The sequence below is a fragment of the Vicugna pacos genome, chromosome 16, assembly GCF_048564905.1.
Source record: "Vicugna pacos chromosome 16, VicPac4, whole genome shotgun sequence".
Classification (NCBI taxonomy): domain Eukaryota; kingdom Metazoa; phylum Chordata; class Mammalia; order Artiodactyla; family Camelidae; genus Vicugna; species Vicugna pacos.
This window is the reverse complement of record NC_133002.1, coordinates 17754771-17776785: the sequence shown is the minus strand read 5'-3', so window position 1 is coordinate 17776785 and position 22015 is coordinate 17754771. Positions and strand designations below refer to the sequence as shown.

Here is a 22015-nt window from a genome sequence, read left to right as displayed (position 1 = left end):
TTCTGGCGGCTCCCTGCCTGTAGCATCTGGCCCTGTTGGCCGGGAGGGGACACAGTAGTGGCGTCCCGCATCAGAAACAAGCCAGAGACCCCCTCGAGCTTGGGCCACAGGCCGGCGAGCCCTGCGGAGTGTGGGAGAGTGGCCCTTCCCGGAGCAGGATGCGGGCAGCTAACAAAAGGGGGTGACTTTGCAGGATGGCTGGGTATTTGGCACCATGAGGACAGAGGGCACTTGACCCCTGGCTGCAGCTGCCAGGCCATCTGAGGTGGGGGAGGGGCGATGACCTTAGTCACCCCGCTTGCTCCGTCCTGCCTCCAGCCTCATGCAGGCTGCTCCTTCGTCTGATAGTTAGGTTCCCTCCTTCCAGCCTGCCCTGGCCCCCACCTCTCCCCACCTGGGTATCTCAGTACCGCAGTTGTCTGTGTGTCTGTTGGCCTCCGGAGGGCAAGAGCCATGCTGCTTTCTCCCCTGGACCCTCAGCACCCAGCTCTGCCCCTGCGCAAACTGTAAGCGGAGCTTGACGGGTGGGCTCAGGCGCAAAAGGGACCGTGACCTGTGGGCAGTGCAGGGCCGAACATAAGCTCTGTCTTCCCTTCCTGGTTGGCTGTTGCATGTGTCCTGGCCTCCCGGCCTGTCTCATCAACCTTGTCCCCAGGATTTGCAGGTTAGGGCTGTGGTGAGGGTTGGGTAACGTGGCCTCACCCATCCCACCTGTCCATCCATCCAGGCAGCATTTAATAGGCATCTGCTCAGATCAGTTTCTAGGGTTAGGGCCTAGGACTCAACAAATGAAGCCCCTGCCCTCATCAGAGTACATTCCAGTGAGGGAGTACTTGGAAACGGCTCATTAGACCATTAATTACGTAATTACTGCTGTGGTGAGCGCCACTGGGGAGCCCTGCAGGGAATCGGCCAGTGGGGAGGTGACAGGGCTTCATCTGTGCCTAGGGTGGAAGGTCTGGAGGAGGGGATGACCACTGCTGCGGGCCTCAGGCCTCCTGCCGTCCCATCTCTCTGCACGCTCTTCCCAAGGCTGTTGCACCCCACCTCCCTGAGGGCCCCCACTCGAGCCCACAGTCCTTGTCCTTGGGCTTCACAGCTTAACTGGTTCATGCTGGTCCCAGGGCTTCTCCCACAGGCCAGAGAAGGTTCTGGAAGCTCCTGTTCTCCTTCACCTGCCACAGCCGGGCCAAGGTCCATCTGCCCTGGACACCTGGGAGTTTGTGATCAAATACAGCCCACAGACCAGTTCTCTTGAACTCGGTGTTAAACTTTTTACTTGGTTGATAACACTTTTTAAATGAAAGGTTTCCTTTTCTGTAAAGTGCTCAGAGGCCCTGGTACCCTGGGCCCTCGTTCCCACAAGGCAGCACCTGCTGGAGTGGCTCACCTCCCTCTGCATGTGCCTGCTGCCCAGTGTCTCACCTGCGGGGCCCAAAGGTGAGGAGGAGTTGCAGCCACGAGCCCCCCCGCCCCCCGTTTGTGCTCTGTTCCTCCACCCACTATTCTGGGTATTTTCATAGGGTTGATGTGACATTTTATACATTCAAAGAGTGATTGTTTGGGGACTTGGAGATATGGCTGTGAACAAAACAGGCAAAAATCCTTGGTCTCATGGAACTTACTTTCTAAAGTGGAAGGGCCAGTAATAAAACCAGTTAGCCGTATATGGCTTATTACCTTGGAGCAGAAGTGGGGGTGGGGGGCAGAGTGAGTTTCAGACATACTGGTTAGTGACAGCTCTCTGAGAAGTGACATAAGCAAAGGTTTGGAGCCCAGGGAGCCAGGGGAGCCATGTAGATAACCTGAGAATGGTATTCCCAGCAGAGGAAAGGCAGTGCAAAGGCCCTGAGGCTCAGGGAGGTGAAAGGCTTGCCTACTGCCACAAAGTGTGCAGCCAGTCACACCATCAGCTTGGCACCTTGGTGCACTTCCTCCTACTCAGGACGGCAAGGTGGGTGGAGCACACAGGGTGTCGAGGACAAGGCTGGGGTGAGAGGTTGGGCCCTCTCTCCTGGCCTTCTCTGCCTCCCCTCAAAGCCAGCAGACACACAGATCCTATGTCAGCCATACTGTGCCCTCGCCCACAAGGTCGGTGGGGAGCAGAGCAGACTGGGAGCCCCGTGAGTCCCCTCGGGCTCCCGTGCCAGTGTCTGGGCCAGGCCTTGACCTTGCTGGCCTGGGGCTCTGAGTGTGTGGGTGACCCCACCCCTCTTAGCTGTGTGTATCCCAGCAGCCCCCTTTTTATTTTCCTCGTTTTGGCAGAGCTGGGGAGAGGTGGTGATGCTTTCTGTTGAGTGGTGAGTAAAACGATGTAAAAGTGATTGTGCACGAGAGACTGATGCGCATGAGGCTGGTAATAGGTAAGCTCTCCCCGGACCCTCCCCACAGAGGGCTCTTGGACGCCCACAGCACAGCTGCTGCCGAATCCCTGCTGGCTGCCCCATATCTCACCGTGGGGAGGGTGCAGCCGGCCATCTGCCCTGCACCCCCTGCACTGGGGGCCCCTCCGGCCCAGGTGTCTGGACCTACTGACCCGCGCATCCCAGGAACTGCACCTCAGAGTGTGGGGAGCCAGACAGCTTTAGAAGCAGGGACCCAAGTTGAGATCTTAACTCTGCTGCCCACTTACTGCGCAGTGGATGGGAACTTAGCCTGTTACCCCACTCCAAGAAGTAGGGTTGCGGCTTCCTTCCTGGATGGGCACCTCAGGGAACTAGCAGTGGTGCTCAGGTGGTGTCCGGGGCGGTGGTGCGGGTGGGGTGGGCCGTCCTTCTGTTGGGTTAGACCCTGGAGGGAGGCTCCCATTCCCGTGGCTCCTGAGGTCCCAGCTATCTCCACAGTGGGGTCCTTGGAGGAGGCTGCGTTGGTGAGCTTTGAGGGAAGGTTTTACAAACATCTGGAGAGTCCAGAAGCCTCACCCCCCATTCAGACATCCTCCCAGGAGCCCCGGGGCCCCTGCCTCACCTAGGCCTCACTTAGGAGCCTGGCTGTCCTCCTGCCCCTCTCACCCTACAGCTTGTCCCCCAGGCCCTGCACAGGACAGTGCGTTGGACCTGTGGGCTTCTCCCGCTGGTGTCCGTGCATAAGGACGAGTGTGCACCAAGTGTGTTGGGGGTGTTGCCCTTATGGGGCGGTCTTGGGAGGCCCCACTGCAGGGTGGCAGCTGCCTTGTTCTCTGGATGGTGCCCCTCTGCCCCACGCCAGCCTCTCCCTGTGCTTGGCCCGAGAACCCTACCCGTCCCAGAGGCCTGCGGGCACCCAGCTGTCTTGTCTGAGGGACTCCTTGGAAACCACCCCCCATTCAAGCCAGGCCCTTGAGATTCAAAGTAGACCCCACAGGATAGCAATAAATCTGACTCGTGATTTATCACTTTAATCAGAGTTTCCTAGTTATTATTCATCACCCACAGCAGATGGGGAGGCCCGAGGGGTCCCACCTTCTCCGCTCCTCCCGGGACACCCCCACCCCCAGCCTCCCAATGCAGGTAACTTTTCCCTCCTTCCTTGTTCCCAGCCCTTGAGTGGGCTGGGTTTTTAAATTTTCTCCCTGCAGCTACAAATCAGGAAACCAGGTCATAAAACAACCTTGGGTAAGTGGGTGGGATGGAACCAGCGGCCCCAGAGCAGCTGCTGGGGAACAGAGCTTCCTCTCTGCCCCTCCCTCTCAGGCACCGCTTCCAGCCACAGCCTCCCAGCCTGAAGCCCTCAGGTTCCTGTGGGAGCTACCCGGCGCTGGCCCACGCTGGGCCCATCTCCCTGACCTTGGGGGCTGGAGAGGCAGGATAGGCCCCGATGACTGATCTCTGAGAAGGGGACAGCCTGCAGCCAGGGACCACCGTGGCCCATGAGTAGACCCCCACGGTGGGTCTGACTCCTTGAATGGGGGACTAACCTGGCTTCCCGGTCTCCCAGGTGGTGGAGAGGAGCTGGAAGGTGCCCTGCTCCTTTTCTGCCAGAGTCTTCTTGCGGTCTTGCTCCAAGATGCCTTCTGAGGTGGGAATTCTGGGTGAGGCGGGGGCCACCCTTGGCCTGGGCGCTGCTGTGGCCCCACGTGCATCAGAAGGAGCTTCCCTGTGGGCGGGCTCACACTCAGGTCCTGGTCCCTCTGAGCCGCCCCTCTCTCTGTCAGAGGGCAGAACAAACCAGTACGTGTGTGAACACAGTGGGAGCAGGCACCCCCGGCCACACTGCCTCTGCACCCCGGGGCCTGTGGACCCTGCTGGGCTGGGGTGGGGAGCGCCAAGCAGAGCCGTGGGCCTCGTCTGGAGGAAGGGCTGGGCCCTGGTTCACCTGAGCTGCTGGCCTTGCAGGGGGTGTCTGGCTCATCACAGCCCCCCTTTCCGGTCCTCCCATTTCATGGCTGGGGGAGCAGTGAGACCCATCGCTGTGTAGGGATGTCCTGGGGCGTTGGATGCGCCGCCTGGACCCTGGCCCAGCCTTGTGCTGTTTCTCCCTGCCCCTGGCCTGCTCCCTGGCCCAGTGGCCTGGGAGGCCAGCTTCCAGGGGTCACCACAGGGGCACAGACGTATCTGGTGCTTAGAGGACCATGGAGACTGGCCTCTTCCTCCCTCCCTGCTGGTGGCCTTGACCAAGTGTCTGGGAGAAGGGGGAGGGGAAGCAGGGATGGGGAGGCCAGGCTGGACCAGGAGTCTTCTGAAGGTGTGTGAGCAGGTGTCCTCCCCTGACCCCCAGCCCTTCTCCCTCCAGCAGAAGGCACAGAGGCCAAACCCTCAGCCTGGCCCCACCGCTGCTCCCTGCCCTCCACCTGGGTTCAAAGGTCACCATCTCCCTGCCAAGGGGGCCCCTTTCTGCCCCCTTCCTGCCACTGCCCACCCCAGCTCTCTGCCTGCCTCCCTCCCTCCTGTCCTCTTTTAGTGGTCTTGGAAAGTAATCATAAGCATAGTAATTAATAACAACGGGGCCCATGGCAGGCCTGAGGCAGCTCCTAGAGAGGTAGAGCCCCACTGCCTCCTGGCAGAGCTGGTGGGCCGGGGCCTGGCTGGCTCCAGGAGGTGGTCGTGCCTTTGTGCCTGCACCCCCCCACCTGGGGTTGGAGGGTGGTGCTGGGGTGAGCGTCTCGGCCTGCGTTCTCCGTCAGGCACTGGGCTTCTCGTGTTTTAATTGAACTGTCTTCTCTCAGAGATAGATGCCCTCAGCGCGTCCAGCTGCTCCTGTGTACTGGGAAGCCCGCTGTCATACGGCTCGGTGCAATTACAAGATGCGGCAGCTGGCCTGATTAAACGGGGGGGAGGGGGCAGTGGTCATAGCATTCTCTCTTCTTAAATAATGTTTCTGGTAATGCATTTTGGAGAATGTGAAAAAAAATTTTTTTTAAGCTGTAGAAATGTTAATGATATCCACAGGACACTCAGCAGGAAATGAGAGCGGTCTGGGACTAATAAAAGCCGAAATGTAATTTGTGCAGATATACGAGGCGCAGCCTTCTGAACGGCCCCGGGTTTGTGAATCCCGGGCTCATAAACATGGCTGGGGAGGGCAGGGCAGGGCGCGGTGCCCTTGGGCTGGGGGCCTCTGCTGCCTCTGCCTTCCTGCAGGGGACACCTGAGCGGAGGTGGCCCCCACCTGCAGGACGGGGGCATGGGCACTGTGGGGGTGCCTGCGTGGGCCTGCCCGAGGTGGGAAGGGGGCCACCTGCCTGGGAGCCCGGAGCAGTCTGGCTTCCCTGCAGAGGTCACCTGGCAGGGAGCCACCGGGCCAGAGCCCAGAACTGAGCGCTGCCTCCAGCTCTGGGTCAGCGTGGCAGCAAGTACCTCATGTAGTTTGATCCAAGCCGCCGGGATGGACTGAAGTGGGTCAGAAGGGCAGGCTCCTCCAAGCTGGGGTCCTGTGGTAAACCGGTCAGTCCCTCTCCGTGGACTGTGGTGCTTCCATCCCAGAGGCCGGGCCAGCTGACTGCCCAAGGCAGGGAGGTGGGCCTGGGCTGTGCTGCCAGGGCTCCTGGGGCTGGCCGACTGCCCCGGGCTGGCCCTGCACAGCTTGGTCCTCCTCCCTGGTCAGCACCCTGTCTCCCACCACAGGAGGAAGGCGTCAAGGTGCGATCGGGGTGAAGGGGGGGCGGACCCCCTCCCTCCCCATGTGGCTCCTGTCCCCTCTCACGTCTGCAGGTGTGTCCTCCTTATCCCTGTCTGGTCCTCCTATAGCCCTGGAAGCTTGGACCCCATGGCTGGCCCCCCATCCTCTTTGGGGTTGGGAACAGGCCCTGAAAAGGCCAGCTGTGTGTCCTCTTGGGGAGGTCTGGGAGGCGGTGTGAATCCTGCCACTCTGCCCTCGAAGGGCCCACCACCCCAGGGTCACTTCCTGACCCTGGATCCTGCTTTGGGGCAGGTTGGACCCCCACCTGGGCCCCTAAAATCATAAACAGATGGGCTTTCGGCCTGACTCTGGCCCTGTAGACTGGGGAGAGCCAAGCAGGAGGGCTGGGGCTGCCTCACGCGTGGAGGGTTTGCAGCTCCACCACCCCCCCCCCCGCCCCCCTTAGCAGGTGCTGCCTCACTCTGGGCCATGTAATCTGTTTACGCACCTACAATATCAAAAACCGGGGGCAGGTGCTGCCGTCCTGCGTTCCTGGGAGCCAGAGAAGCGGATGTTTTATCCCTGCAGTGGCTCGGCGGCCCCTAATCAAGGTCTGCTGGAAGGAGCAGGTTCCAGGTGGCACGGCAGCGACAGAGGAGGTGCCTGCATGAGCGGCTCCTGGGGCGAGCCGTCCTCAGTCCCCGGCGCACCGGGTCACGCTTGAACACTGCCGCGCTGGGACTGGATTACAGGATCCAGCAGCCCCAGGGACAGGGGAGCGGGAATTGCTCTGCTAAATGAGTTGGAGCCTTGGGAAGGGGCCGAGGAGGGGGAGGAGCCGGCCGGGAGTGGGAGCAGCTCCCCAGTGACTGGGCAGCCTGGTGGCACCTCCCTCCTAGGTGGCCGTCCCAGTCCCTGTCGGAGCTGGAATGGCAGAGCACACCTCCCTGACACAGGAGTTGTCAGTGTGCACAGCCGGTGGGGAGGCTCAGGCTTAGGGGAGGGGGCCAGGCTGCAGGGAAGGAAATGGCCCGTCTCAATTGCTGTCCCTCTGCCCCTCCCTTCCCCGCCCGCCTGCCCGCCCTCTCCCCCTTTCTCTTCACAGATAGCCCACCCGAGTCATGCAGTCTTTTCGAGAAAGGTGTGGTTTCCATGGCAAACAACAGAACTACCAGCAGACCTCGCAGGAGCCGTCTCGCCTGGAGAACTGCAGGCAGCCGGGCCAGGCCGGGCTGAGCTGTGACCGGCAGCGGCTGCTGGCCAAGGACTATTACAACCCGCAGCCCTACCCGGGCTACGAGGGCAGCGCGGGCACGCCCGCCAGCGCAGCCCGCGGCACCAAGGGCCTGCCGGCGCAGCAGGCCCTGCCCGGGCGGCCGGCCTTCCCAGGCTACAACGTGCAGGACGGCGGCCCCTACCCCGGCCGCTACTCAGGCGAGGAGAGCTTGCAGGCCTGGGGGGCCCCCCAGCCGCCACCCCCCCAGCCGCAGCCCCTGCCAGGAGGGGTGGGCAAGTATGATGAGAACCTGCTGAAAAAGACGGCGGTGCCGCCTGGCAGGCAGTACCCCGAGCAGGGCGCCCAGCTGCCCTTCCGGACTCACTCCCTGCACGTCCAGCCGCAGCTGCCACAGCCCCTGGCCTATCCCAAGCTCCAGAGGCAGAAACTGCAGAACGATCTCGCCTCACCTCTGCCCTTCCCCCAGGGCGGCCACTTTCCCCAGCACTCCCAGTCCTTTCCCACGTCCTCCACCTACTCCTCCCCCGGCCAGGCCGGGGGGCAGGGGGCCCATTCCTATAAGAGTTGCACAGCACCGTCCGCCCAGCCCCATGACAGGCCACTGACCGCCAGCTCCAGCCTGGCCCCAGGGCCGCGGGTCCAGAACCTTCATGCCTATCAGTCCGGCCGCCTCAGCTACGACCAGCAGAAGCAGCAGCAGCAAGCCCTGCAGAGCCGCCACCATGCCCAGGAGAGCCTGCACTACCAGACCCTCGCCAAGTACCAACACTATGGCCAGCAAGGCCCCGGCTTCTGCCAGCCGGACGCAGCGGTCAGGCCCCCGGAGCAGTACTACCAGACCTTCAGCCCCAGCTCCGGCCACTCACCCGCGCGCTCCGTGGGCCGCTCCCCCTCCTACAGCTCCACCCCGTCGCCGCTCATGCCCAACCTGGAGAACTTCCCCTACAACCAGCAGCCGCTCAGCACCGGGGCCTTCCCTGCCGGCCTCACCGACCACAGCCACTTCATGCCCCTGCTCAACCCCTCCCCGACGGACGCCACCAGCTCCGTGGACGCCCAGGCCGGCAACTGCAAGGCCTTGCAGAAAGACAAGCTCCCTGAGACGCTTCTGTCAGATCTGAGCCTGCAGAGCCTCACAGCGCTGACCTCGCAGGTGGAGAGCATGTCCACCACGGTCCAGCAGCTGCTGCTCTCTCAGGCCGCCGCGCCGCAGAAGAAGGGCGTCAAGCACCTGGCGTCCCGGACCCCGGAGCAGCACAAGAGCCAGCACTGCAGCCCCGAGGGCAGCGGCTACTCAGCCGAGCCGGTGGGCACGCCGCTGTCGGAGCCGCTGAGCAGCACGCCGCAGTCCAGCCATGCCGAGCCGCCTGAGACAGACTACCTGAGCGGCTCTGAGGACCCGCTGGAGCGTGGCTTCCTCTACTGCGGCCAGGCTCGCGGCAGCCCCGCCAGGGTCAACAGCAGCTGCAAGGCCAAGCCCGAGTCGGTGTCCACCTGCTCCGTGACCTCGCCCGACGACGTGTCCACCAAGTCCGACGACTCCCTCCAGAGTCTGCACAGCGGCCTGCCGCTCGGCAGCTTCTCCAGGCTCGTGGCCGGCGCGCGGGACTGCCCGCGGCTGCTGCTCAGCGCCCTGGCGCAGGAGGACCTGGCCTCCGAGATCCTAGGGCTGCAGGAGGCCGTCGGCGAGAAGGCCGACAAGGCCTGGGCCGAGGCGCCCAGCCTGGCCAAGGATGCCTGCAAGCCACCCTTCTCGCTGGAGAACCACAGCGCCTGCCTGGACTCTGTGGCCAAGGCTGCATGGCCGAGGCCGGGGGAGCCAGAGGCCCTTCCTGGGTCCCTGCAGCTGGATAAGGGTGGTGGCGCCAAGGACTTCAGCCCGGGGCTGTTTGAAGACCCGTCTGTGGGCTTCGCCACCCCCGACCCCAAGAAGACCACCGGTCCCCTCTCCTTTGGCACCAAACCCACCCTTGGGGCTGCCGCCTCTGACCCCACCACGGCGGCGTTTGACTGCTTTCCAGACACGACCACCGCCAGCTCGGCGGACAGCGCCAACCCCTTTGCCTGGCCCGAGGAGAACCTGGGGGATGCTTGTCCCCGGTGGGGGCTGCAGCCCGGTGAGCTCGCCAAGGGTCTGGAGCAGGGCGGGAAGGCCGCGGACAGCGTTGGCCAGGAGTCCGCCCATGAGGCTCCGGCCTGCCTGGGCTTCCAGGAGGAGGAGCCCCCGGGGGAGAAGGCCGTGGTGCCTCGGGACTCCAAGCAGGAGGAGGTGGGTGGGGTGAAGGAGGAGGCGGGCGGGCTGCTGCAGTGCCCCGAGGTGGGCAAGGCTGACCGGTGGCTGGAGGACAGCCGGCACTGCTGCTCCACTGCGGACTTCGGGGACCTCCCGCTGTTGCCGCCCGCCGGCAGGAAGGAGGACCTGGAGGCGGAGGAGGAGTACTCCTCCCTGTGCGAGCTCCTGGGCAGCCCCGAGCGGAGGCCGGGCCTGCAGGACCCGCTGTCGCCCAAGGCCCCACTAATGTGCGGCAAGGAGGAGGTGGAGGAGGTGCTGGACCCCAAGGCTGGCTGGGGCTCCCCGTGCCCTCTCTCTGGGGACTCCGTCATCCTGCTGGGCCCCACTGTGGGCGCCGAGTCCAAGGTCCAGAGCTGGTTTGAGTCCTCCCTGTCCCACATGAAGCCTGGGGAAGAAGGGCCTGATGGGGCGCTGGCTCCGGGGGCTTCCGCCGCCCTGGCCCCCGACACCTCCCTGGCCCAGAAGCCAAACAAACCCGCTGTACCCGAGGCTCCCATCGCTAAGAAAGAGCCCGTGCCTCGTGGCAAAAGCTTGCGGAGCCGGCGGGTGCAGCGGGGGCTGCCTGAGGCTGAGGACTCCCCGTGCAGGGCGCCGGCGCTGCCCAAAGACCTGCTGCTCCCCGAGTCCTGCACGGGGCCCCCACAGGGACAGATGGAAGGGGCGGGAGCCCCAGGCCGTGGGGCCTCAGATGGACTTCCCAGGATGTGCACCCGCTCCTTCACGGCCCTGAGCGAGCCCCGCACACCCGGCCCCCCAGGCCTGCCCACCACCCCGGCCCCCCCAGACAAACTGGGGGGCAAGCAGCGAGCCGCCTTCAAGTCGGGCAAGCGGGTGGGGAAGCCTTCTCCCAAGGCTGCGTCCAGCCCCAGCAACCCAGCCGCCCTGCCTGTGGCCTCCGACAGCAGCCCCATGGGCTCTAAGACGAAGGAGACAGACTCGCCGGACACACCAGGCAAAGACCAGCGCCCCATGATCCTGCGGTCCCGCACGCGGACCCAGGAGGCCTTCCACTCCAAGCGGCGGCGGCCCTCGGAGAGCCGGCTCCCTGCCTGCCGCGCTGCCAAGAAGCTCCTGGCTAACAACCACCTGCCTGCCACGTTCAAGGCCGCCGGCAGCCCCCAGAAGGAGGGCAGGGTGGGCCAACGGGCCAGGGTCCCCAAGCCTGGAGCTTGCGGCAAGCTCTCCGATCGGCCCCTGCACACCCTCAAAAGGAAGTCGGCCTTCATGGCGCCCGTTCCCACCAAGAAGCGGAACCTGGTCCTACGCAGCGGCGCTGGCGGTGACGGGAAGGAGGCGGGGGCTGAGGGCTCCCCCACCCTCTTCAAGAGGATGACCTCTCCCAAGAAGGCCAAGCCCACCAAGGGCAACGGTGAGCCCGCGGTGAAGCCACTGCCCCCAGAGACCCCTGACACCTGCCTGAAGCTGGCCTCGCGGGCGTCCTTCCAGGGGGCCATGAAGACCAAGGTGCTGCCGCCCCGGAAAGGCCGGGGCCTGAAGCTGGAGGCCATCGTGCAGAAGATCACCTCGCCCAGCCTGAAGAAGTTCGTGTGCAAAGCACCAGGGGCCCCACCCGGGAATCCTCTGAGTCCATCCCTCCCTGAGAAGGGGCTCAAGAGCGCCGGGGGCAGCCCTCTGGGGGCAGAAGAAGGTCTCTTAAATGTGAGCACCGGGCAGAAGTTCCCAGCAACTTTGGGGGGTGACCTGTTATGCAGAAATCCGACCAACAGACCCTTAAAAGGCAAACTTGTGAACAGTAAGAAACTGTCCTCAACCGACTGTTTCAAAACTGAGGCCTTCATGTCCCCAGAGGCCCTGCTGCCTGGGGGCACTGCCCTGGCGCCTAAGAAGAGAAGCCGGAAAGGCCGGGCCGGAGCCCTCGGACCCCCCAAAGGCTCCCTGGAGAAGCGGCCCCATCTAGGCCCAGCTCTGCTCCTGACTCCCCGAGACAGGGCCAATGGCACACCGGGTAATAGTGAGGACAGCTCTGGTGGAGGAGGCAAGAAGCCAAAGACGGAGGAGCTGGGCCTGGCCTCCCAGGCCCCCGAGGGCCGGCTCTGCCAGCCCCAGACGAGGGCGCAGAAGCAGCTGGGCCTCGCCGGCCACAGCAGCTATTCCAAGCGGAAGCGCCTGACGCGGGGCCGGGCCAAGAACGCCAGCTCCTCCCCCTGTAAGGGGCGTGCCAAGCGGCGGCGGCAGCAGCAGGTGCTGCCCCTGGATCCCGCAGAGCCTGAAATCCGCCTCAAGTACATTTCTTCCTGCAAGCGTCTGCGGGCAGACAGCCGCACCCCTGCCTTCTCGCCCTTTGTGCGGGTGGAGAAGCGGGATGCATTCACCACCGTGTGCACTGTTGTCAACTCCCCCGGAGAGGAGCCCAAACCCCACAGGAAGCCTTCCTCCTCCACTTCCTCTTCCTCATCCTCTTGCTCCTACTCCTTGGACGCGGCCGGGGCCTCCCTGGCCATGCTCCCTGGGGGCTCCGTCCTGCAGCCTCGGCCCTCCCTGCCCCTCTCCTCCACCATGCATCTGGGGCCCGTGGTTTCCAAGGCCCTGAGTACCTCTTGCCTTGTTTGCTGCCTCTGCCAAAACCCGGCCAACTTCAAGGACCTTGGGGATCTCTGTGGGCCCTACTACCCCGAACACTGCCTCCCCAAAAAGAAGCCAAAACTCAAGGAGAAGGTGCGGCCGGAGGGCACCTGCGAGGAGGCCTCGCTGCCTCTCGAGAGGACACTCAAAGGCCTCGAGTGCCCAGCTGCCACCGCTGCTGCCGCCACCACTGGGAAGCCCCCCAGGCCTGACGGCCCGGCCGACCCAGCCAAGCAGGGCTCCCTGCGCACCAGCGCCCGGGGCCTGTCCCGGCGGCTGCAGAGTTGCTACTGCTGTGACGGTCAGGGGGATGGCGGCGAGGAGGCAGCCCTAGCCGACAAGAGCCGCAAGCATGAGTGCACCAAGGAGCCGCCGGCAGAGCCTGGCGGGGACACCCAGGAGCACTGGGTGCACGAGGCCTGCGCCGTGTGGACGGGCGGGGTCTACCTGGTGGCCGGGAAGCTCTTTGGGCTGCAGGAGGCCATGAAGGTGGCCGTGGACATGGTAAGCAGCCAGCCCGGCTGGGTGGGGACCTCGGGTTCCACAAGCAGGCAGTCCAGAGGCCTGCCATCTCTGTAGCACTGTGGATTTGGGCCAAACATACCTACAATCACAAATGAATATGGGGGAGGGAGGCACACCTCAGGCTGAGGTAAGACACACCCACGCACCCCTGTCCTGACCTCCCGCAGCAGCCCCCTCGCTGCCTGGCCAGCTCAGCCCAGCACTCACCTTCCCCTCACCTGGCCCCTCTGCTCACGTCCTCAGCTGAGATACTGAGGCCCCAGAGGATGAGGGGCCCCAGAACTGAAGGTCCAGGCACCCACCAAGGCAGGTGTCCCCGCTCCGATGCCCACGGAGCACAGGGCCCTCAGCGGCAGGTGGTCCAGGACGCTTTCCCGTAAGGCCCAAAAATGCCCCTGGAGGAACTGCAGTGGCTGAGGTCTGAGCAGGAACTCGGGCCAGCTTCTTGGTTCGGATCCCAGCGCTGCCCCTGGATCACCGGTTTCCTTATCTCTAAAGTGGGCGTGACAGTCCCTGTGGAGGGGACTGGGGCTTAGGGGAGTGCACACTGCACTGTTACAGCCAAGCCTGCCTGTCCAGTGCTCGATGGCCACCTGCTGGGACAGCGACAGTGGCCGCTAGATGGTGCTAGCCGTGTCGTCCCCACCAGCGGGACTGTCACCCCATTACCACAGGGCTCTTCCCCCTCAGAGGTGTGCAGGGGCCAGAGTGAGCAGGCAGCCAGTAGGCCACTGCAGGCCCCTCGGTCCCAGTGGGAGGTGGTCAGCAGTGGGTGCCTGGGGCCAGGTGGGGGGACAGCCTCCTGGGGCTTGTGCTCCCGCCCCCCAGACACACACTCATGGCCACTGTGCGGCCCCACCAGGCTGCTGCGGAGTGATTCTGGGCACTGCGCAGCTCTCAGCCCACACCGCTCTGCGCCCACCCTGCCTGCACACCGGCTTCTCCTCCAGCCCCCGGCCTCCCTGACCAGTCCCAGGCCAGCAGGGGGGGCCGCTGTGCTGCCCAGCCTCCGTCTCCCGCATCTGACTCTGTGCTGCCAGGACCTGGTTAGGGACCTCTCCATGACCAGGTGCCCCTCCCCAGCCTCACGGGACACCTGCCACTTCCATGCCTTCCCGGCCTGACTGCAGACCCCGGGCCCTGGAGCCCTCGCTCCCGTCCTCACTTACCTCTCCTGGCCTACTGTCTCTGCTTCTGTCTCTCCCTCTCAGCAGCCCTGAAGCAGCTGCAGGTGTCTCTGGTCATTAAAGAATAACACCAATGCTCAGATCCGTTCAGGGGGCTGTCGCCCCGCTGCCATTCACTGGGGGGGGCTCCCATAAGCACCCAGGGTCTGCAGCACATCCTCAGCTCCACATGCCCAGCTCTCAGCCAGCCCCACCCCCATGCACACCCCAGCAGCATGCAGGCCCCCCGCCCCACCGTCTGGGTGCGGGGCCAGCCTGGTCTTTCCCGAGCCGCCTACACAGCCTGTGTGGGGCTCTTTGATCTCCTGGACTAGGAGGAAGTGGGGTCCGGGTGACGCCTTGCTTTCCTGGGGTCACACGGCTGTTGTGCGCTGGAGCTGGCCCTCCGCTCGGCGCCCCGTCTCAGCCTGCTGTGCCGCTGCACCGTCCTCCCGAAATGGCATGGCGGCCCCACCACTGGGAGCACACCTGGGAAGGCCAGAACAGGGTAGGGGCGTTCACTGGTCCCCAGCGACACTTGGGTCAGAAGGGCCTTCCGGCCACACTGGGCCAGTGCAGGGCCAGCAGCCCGGCAGGGCTCAGAGGGCCTGTGAAAGCAGTGCCACACCTGGAAGACGGCCTGAAGGACCGGCAGGGGCTGGGGCTCCCGAGGTCTTGGTTCGGTCCTTCCCCCCGACAGCCCAGGCCTCCCCCAGCCACCTGACCCCACTGAGGCCCTTTCTGCCTTGGAGTTTGGTGGCAGCACACAGCCTCAGAGTCCCAGTTCCAGTCCCAGCTCTGCTGAGGGTGTTCTGTGACCCCAGCAAGTCAGTGCCTTCTGCACCTCAGGGCGCCCGGCTCACCAGCACCGTGGGGGTGCCTGGATGGCCTGACCCTGAACCCCTCCACAGTAGGGGCTGTGTCTGCACATCCCCCCACCTCCCACCCTTCACACCTGCTCTCTGGAGGAGCAGAGCTGTGCAGGCCACCGGGGACACCCTCTTCCCTTTTTTTCCCCCACCTGGAAGCCCCCACACCAGCCGCTGTCCCTGAGCCCCGCCGTGCCCAGCTCCTGGAACTTCAGTCTGCCCGGAGTCTGCGTCCTCCCAGGACGACCGGGCCCCACCCCCATCTCACACCCAGGGGCAGCAGGGTGTCACAAGGGCCTGAGGCCTCTCTCTGGCTCCGTCTCCACCCCTAAAATACCTGTGTCAGGGGTTTGGGGGCCTCAGTGCAGGCAGGCTGGCAAGAAGCCATCAGCGGGAGGAGCCCACTGTCTGTTGCCATCAGCACCCCTGAGGGCTGCTGCAGACGGGACACTGGGTCTCGTCTGGGGGTGCCCTCCTGCCTCACACCCTTTGTGGACCGGGAGGTGGGGACACTGGGCCGCAGATCCCCTAGAGCGCTCAGCCCCACCCAGAAGGCATCTTGTGAACACCTGGTGTGCTGGGATGTACCCTCACCCCCAGCCTGCGCTGCCCCACTCCAGCTGGTGCCAGGGGGCCCGTTCCCAGGCACTGCTCAGGCTAGCCCAGTAGCGGGGGAGGAGTCTCACCCCTGGCCTCCCAGCTGCTGGGGGCAGTCCCCCTCTGTCCAGGGTCTGGGATGAAGCCCACCTGCACTCCAGCTGGGTTGCTGGGGTCAAAGCCCAGCCCAGCCACTAGGGGGCTGTGTGCCCTCAGGCGAGTTACCTGGCCTCTCTGAGCTCTCATTGCTAACCTGGGCAAAATAAACGCTAATGCCAACACCATAGGGTTGTTACGAGGTGGAGGCCCCCCCCACCGCGTGCCTGGCACATCATGAGCTGTAGTAACTCGCATTAGAGCCTCGGCCTCTGGGTGTGGGCCTGCCACCCTCTTGGCTTCCCTCCCGCACCTCACTCCCCACCGCACAGTGTGGCTGTGGTGCCGGGATCTGGGGGCCATCCTGTTCTCCGTCCACCTACAGACAGCTGGGCCCAACCTGGGGCAGCCCCCAAGCTCAGCAGACCGCTGCGGGCGAACTGCCGTGCCCTGTGGCCTGGGGCTTACGCGAGCGCTGTGTGCACGCCCCGGCTGTTGCCTCCTCCTGGGCCCTGGGGTGGGGGGTCGGCCTGTCCCCAAGTCAAGCATCTGACTCTGGGTTCAGTGCTGCTTCTCACTCTGGCCTGGCGTGGGAGCCTTAGCTTCACTGTAAAGTGGGGTTCAGGAAAGCTACTCACCTCGAGGGCTGTGGGGGGAGCCACTGGGGGAGGGCAAGCTGGGCCCTGTGTACGGAAACCCCCGCGGCCATGGCTGCCAGCACCACCAGGTGGGGGCTGGCCTGCAGTGCCTGTTACCTGCTGGGCACTTAAGAGTTGCTCATTTAACCTTCATAAACGCTCAGTGAGGGAGGCGTGTCCCCACCATACAGACAAGGGAGGAAGACTTTGAGTCACGCAGTGCATGGTGTCCGAGCCGGGACACACACACCCAAGTCTGAGACACCAAGACCCACATGCTTGTCCATGCAATGGTCACTTTCCACCCCAGGAGAACCCCACCCAAGGTGCCAGCCCAGGGCTGCCATGGAAGCAGCCCTGCAGGCACGCACGCCCCACACTGCGCTTCCTTCCGCCACGTCTCTGGGCCCGTTTGGGAGGAAGGAGCAGGGGCAGAGCCAAGCGCCCAGCTGTAGACTCACTGGTCTTCCTTCTCTCCCAACCAGACTTGTTCCAGCTGCCAAGAAGCCGGGGCCACCATCGGGTGCTGCCACAAAGGATGCACCCACACATACCATTACCCGTGTGCCAGCGATGCAGGTAAGAGCCAGCCCGAGGGGTCAGGAAGGGTGGGGACTCTGGGTGCAGCTCCTCCAACTCAGCCCCCTTGGCCCCCGACTTCTACCTGCCGCTCCAGCAATTCCTTATCTTCCCATGTCTCTCTCAGCTGGGCCCTGTGCTGGGCAGCGCTGGTGATGTGGATGATCAGTGCCCAGCCACCCACTGGAGGGATGCCCAGAGGTGGGGAGGGTCTCAGGCCTCAGAGAGGAAGGGATACTGGGGGCAGGCCTTTGAAGCCTGAATAGGAGTTCATTGGGCTGAGCAAAGGGGAAGGATATACTTCAGTAACAAAAACTGAGTGAGGTGGGAGGAGGTAAGATTCAAAGCAGACTCCTCCTGGCTACAGGGGAGAGCCACAGAAGGTTTTAAGCAGGGCGGTGTGTCTGGGGGCAGGAGCAGGCCTCCCCGTGTCTGCTCTCCTCTCCTCCGACTCACTCACTCACTCATCCCACGGGCATTTATAAGGCACCTACCAGTACCAGGCACACAGAATACAGCTTACCTGGGCCAGAGAGCCCGGAGCCCCACACCCTGGTGTGTGGGCTGGGCAGGTCCAGTCTGTCTCCACACTCAGTTCTCCATCTGTAAAACAGACGTTGTAATAATTTTTTCTTTCTGCAGCTGTTTGGAGCAAGAAGTGACATTCTGAACTCTACCCAGACAGTGCAGCCTGGTCCTATTTGGGGGCCGGCCCCCGTGACCTCTGCCCCCCACCCCCCGCCCTTACTCTCCCTTCTCTGGCCTGGAAGGGAGGTGAGGTTATCATAACCCCACCGCATGATGACAGAGCAGAGGCACCTCCCGGTGGGACCCCCACTCCCAGGGACCCCTCTGCTCAGCATCAGCCCCCACTGAGCTGCCCGCAGAAGCACACAGGGGACTGAGTGATGACAGCACCTTGGCGAGGGCTGAGGTGCTGGCACCCTGCAGGGAGGGGGCAGTTGGAGCAGGATGCGGAGGTGCTCTCCAGCTCCATCTCCCACTCGGCAAGCAGTGTGAACCAGATTTTAACATGGACTCGGCCAGACACGTGGCCATACTCCCAGTAATAGCTGCCTCGAGCTGCCTCCTTCCTGCCGCAGTGATTACATTGGCGCCCACTCTGCCAGCCCGGCCTCAGGCCCCTGCGCTGCCTCCAGGTGCTTCCTTACAGACAGGCTGCCTTACCTGCCGCAGGGACAGAACAGAACCAGAGTGTGACTCCCTGTCAGGCGCCACATCTTGTGCTCCGTCCCCTCCAGTCTCCTGGGGGCTCATGTCTGAGTGAGACAGACAGGAAAACCATGATCCTTGCCCAAAGTTACAGAGACCAGACAAGGAGGAGAGTGTGCTGTGGGAGAGATTCATCTTGAGTTGGGAGGGAATCCAGGAGGACTTCTAGGAGGAGGTGACATTGGAGCCAGTCCTCAAGAAATCAGGGAGGTGGGCAGCTGCTAGTTTGTAGTGGGACGTATACACCAGGCTTGGAGCAACACAAGCTCTGCTTCCAGTGAAGGCTTTTAAGGACTCCCCATGTAACAGGGGCCTCTGTAGAGCTGCCGGGACTGGGACAGGGAGAGGGCCTAGAGCAGGGCACTGCAGTCGTGGGAGAGAAGGTTGCTGGTGCATAGAGCCCGCACCCCAGAGGCTTCCAGGCCCAGGAAGCATGGGCCGTGATGTGAGGGATGAGAGGGACGTGCCGAGCTTCCCCCAGCGGAGGAGCGGGTCTGGGGCAGAATGTAGTGATAATGTACTAGCAACTGGCCCTTCCAGGCTTAGACCCCAACCTCCATGATCTCTTCCAGGGGTGCAGGTCTGCTGTCAGCTCTACTGAGCTGGGTGACCCAGGGCCCCGGCTGGGCCAGCTCCTCTCCGCTCAGTATGGTCTCTCCCCGACCAGCAGGCCCAGGCGCGGTACCAGCTGCACAGCTGGCCACACTGAGCCCTGCGTCCAGCCCAGATGGGCAGTGTGAGGGACACAAGCCGGCTCCCTCCTTCTCGGGAGGGCCTGTGGAGCCACGTGGCACAGGACAGGGCTGTGCAGGGCCAGGGCAGGCAGTCCCACCGTGCGGCTCCCTCTGGGGTTGAACTTGAGGTGTCTGCCCAAGGGTTCGAGGAGGTACCACTGTGGGGAGTGGGTATGGGTGGTTGGAGCCCTGGGCACCCAAGGAACAGCAGCCACAAAAGGTGGGAGAACTGGGAAGCCCAGGGCCCAAGGTAGGGGTTGGCTCTGGCCTGGGAGCAGGGAGGGGGCAGGAAGAACCTAGGGAGTGGGTGGGGCAGGCGGGAGCCCCAGGCACCTGGCCCCCTGTGGGCACCTTGCACCTGCCCAACCCGGGGTCTGGAAGCAGGGATTTATGGGGGCGCTGTACAGGTGTCTGGTCTGGGCCCTCAGGCCCCGGGGCACCAGAGCTGCCCAGGCCCACTAACCCCCGCACGCTGAAAGGCAGAGCCTCTCAGCCCTCAGGTCCCAGGGCCACTTTGTCAGCTGGGTCTCGGTTCCCCAGGTGCAGACATGGGAGTGGGTGGGGGTTGCATTACCCACCCTTCCTCCCCACCTCCAGTGTGGATGCTGGGCTGCAGAGCAGGATGGTTCTGGAGCCACTCCTTCCCACCCTTCACTTCCGGAGCCCCTTGCCCTTGGCTGTGGGACCTGCAGGGGTGGGAGCATTGAGTGCACAGCGGGCTGGGGGGTTACACCCAATGCTGTTTGGAAAGTGTGAGCTCGATCCTGGAACCGCGTCTGACTCGCCAGAGCGGGCGAAAGGGAGCACACGGTCTGCCTCAGAGACCCACCGGCAGTTTTCAGGCCTGAGCCCCAGCTCTGGCGGGAGGTGGGTAGCCAAGAGGGGAGACAGCTCTGGAGACTCCCCAGCCCTGCTCCCCTCCCGCTCTGCCTATGGCCACTGCTGCCCTGGTGCTGCGGGCCACGGTGTGAGCAGGAGAAGGACTCGATTGGCTATTTGTGGGTTTCGAGTTTGTTCAGATCAGTGGCCAGCATCCCCTGGGGAGGCAGGGGATGAGCCCAGAAGGGGACCAGCGGGTGGTGTGTGGAGGGTCCAGGGGAAAGTCAGGGCCTCCCTCGGTGGCAGCAGGCAGGGGACTGAGCCATGAAGGCCCCCCACCCCCAGCCATCCTCTGCTCACCAGGTGGGCAGAACCCCGCTCACTCAGACTTGTGCTAACATTCACTCAGACCTGGGACCTCCATCCCCTCCTCGCCCCTGCCTGCATGCTCAGGTCAGCCTGCCCCTCAGGGCCTCACAGGAACGACCTCACAATGCACGCACGCATGCACTCACCTGGGGCTGGAGTCTAGCCTGGGAGTGCACCACCCTGCCCAGTCCATCAGCATGGGTTCATTGAGCACCCCTGGGTGTCAAGGCCTCCTCGGGGCTGGGCTGGGAGCTTGCCCTGCAGTGGGGCAGAGACCACTAGGAGGGAGTGACCAGTGTGGTCCAGCAAAGTGTGGCTCAGGAGGTTGGGGGCGGAGGGTGAGACTGCAGAGTCCGGGGAGGCCTCGTAAGGAAAAGGGGTGTTCCAGAGAGGAGGGAAGGCGAGAGCCAAGGACAATCAGGCCTGTGGGGCTGGAGGGCGGGTGGAGTTCGTATACTGTTGGATTTCAAGCAGGGTCTGACTTACTCTTCGGAAAGAACCCAGCAGCCTAGGGCCTGTGGGCGGTGGGCCCTCTTCTCAGCTGGATAGGACGCTGTCCTGACCGCTAAACTTCTCTTTGCTCACAGGTTGCATCTTCATCGAAGAGAACTTTTCTTTGAAATGCCCCAAACATAAGGTGGGTGATCACGAGCCTTCCCCCGGGGCGGGGGCCGGGCCGACGGCACGTGCGGGCCGGGACTACTTAAAGACCGGCAGGTGCTGGGGGCGGGGCCGTCCCAGGTGGGGGCCGGGAGGAAGGAAGAGCCGCCGACGGGGCGGGCCTGGAGGAGGGAGCCCCTGCTACTCCCACGCCATCCACAGCGGGCGGCCGCGGCTCTCCTCTTCCGTGCAGAGGCTGCCTTTGTAACCCACCCACCCCACGGCCGGAGAAGCCGCCGGAGCCCGCCCGCCCGCCACCGAGGAGCGGAGTCGCCTGCCCAGCCCCCGGGCCTTTGAGCTGCGCCCTGCGCGGGTCCAGAGCCGATCCCTGATCCGGACCCCGGATCTTGGATCTGGCCGCCTCTGGCTGCGGCGAGTGGTCCCGGCTTGGAAAGGAAGCAGGTTTCGGATCCGTCTGCTCCCGGAACCGGACGATACAGGGCTTTCTCGTCCCCATCCCCCGGCCCGGCTTGGAGAGGGGGAGCCGGGCCAGGGTGGGGGTGGAAGGCGTCTAGTCTGGGGACACGCTTCACCCCTGGAAATTCCCGGACGACGTGGTGCACATTCCACGTGGGTCGGTCGTGGCACGCAGCCGGGCACCCTGGGGTGGGGTGGGGTCCGAAGAGCCAGGGAAGAGGCTGTCCCTCCTTGAACGAGGCTGGGGGCGGGGGCAGCCGAAGTCTCTCCGGAGAGGGCGAGGCCGGCGCAGGAGGAGCTGGAGGCTGTATGCCCTAACCGATCAGCCTCGGTCAGAACCTCCGTGCCGGTCGGGCAGGGCCGAGAGTCTGGGTCCCATGCTCAGGGGATGCAGGCTCCCCGGGCGTGGGCGGGACTGGCCCCTACTGGCTTGGTCGTCCCCCTTCCAGGCCGCCCCTTCCCCAGAGCGCAAGAGTCTCGACCAGAGTGCACCCCCGGCAGACGCGTTACCGTCCCTCTGCACGACCACCCGCCTCCAGGGACCGCAGCGTCACTCCCACGGGAGTGGAGACAGCGCCAGATCCACGTACACACCTGTGTGCCCCTCTATATATATGTCACATAGAATGTATATATGTTGGGAACATGCTCGCTTCTCCGTGTGTCGTGCGCCCCTCAGCAAGGGGCCCTGCGGAGAAGGGGGCTCCAGCGATGCCCCCTTCCCCACGCAGCCACCACCGTCCGGGCCACTGCCCGCCGGTTTGTCCGCCTGTCCGTCCGTGTCCTCAGCTCTGTCCACGCTTCGATAGGCCTGACGCAGCCCCAGCCCGGGGCCGCCCTAGCAACTTCCTGTACATATGACTGTAAAATGGTGAACGTGTGTATTATATCCAGCCTCGTTATACAGTGTATATATATGTATACATATACATATATATAATATATATGAAGACTGTAAATGTTAAGACGACTAGTGTTCTTATTAGTATATTGCTTCACACTGAAGATTGTGTGTATCGAGCTGTTTCTAAAAGATGTTTATTTTCCTTAAGAGTAAAAAAACAGTCATTGCATTCAGAAAAAAAAGTCAATAAAGATACGACGATTGTTTTGGAATTCTGCAGCCAGTGGATTCTGACCAGATTGTCCTGGGGGAGGGGCGGG

The 22015-nt window shown here is 63.7% G+C and overlaps 1 protein-coding gene across 8 annotated transcripts in view; it reads left to right on the top strand.

Annotated features, from left to right (window-relative positions):
- Window positions 1-21967, top strand: part of RAI1 (retinoic acid induced 1) — a 102378-nt gene extending 80411 nt beyond the window's left edge. For 3 of the 8 annotated variants that reach the window (XM_072938548.1, XM_072938549.1, XM_072938553.1), the window contains 4 exons: window positions 7142-12653; window positions 16526-16619; window positions 20362-20411; window positions 20659-21967. In XM_072938548.1, coding sequence (XP_072794649.1) covers window positions 7158-12653; window positions 16526-16619; window positions 20362-20411; window positions 20659-20766 — 5748 coding nt within the window. In that variant the 5' untranslated portion in view covers window positions 7142-7157 and the 3' untranslated portion in view covers window positions 20767-21967. Of the gene's footprint in view, window positions 1-3890; window positions 6129-6242; window positions 6696-7141; window positions 12654-16525; window positions 16620-17261; window positions 17381-20361; window positions 20412-20627 lie in introns of those variants that run through there. The other 5 variants (XM_072938550.1, XM_072938551.1, XM_072938552.1 and 2 more) reach the window with 5 other exon arrangements.
- The last annotated feature ends 48 nt before the right edge of the window (window positions 21968-22015 follow it).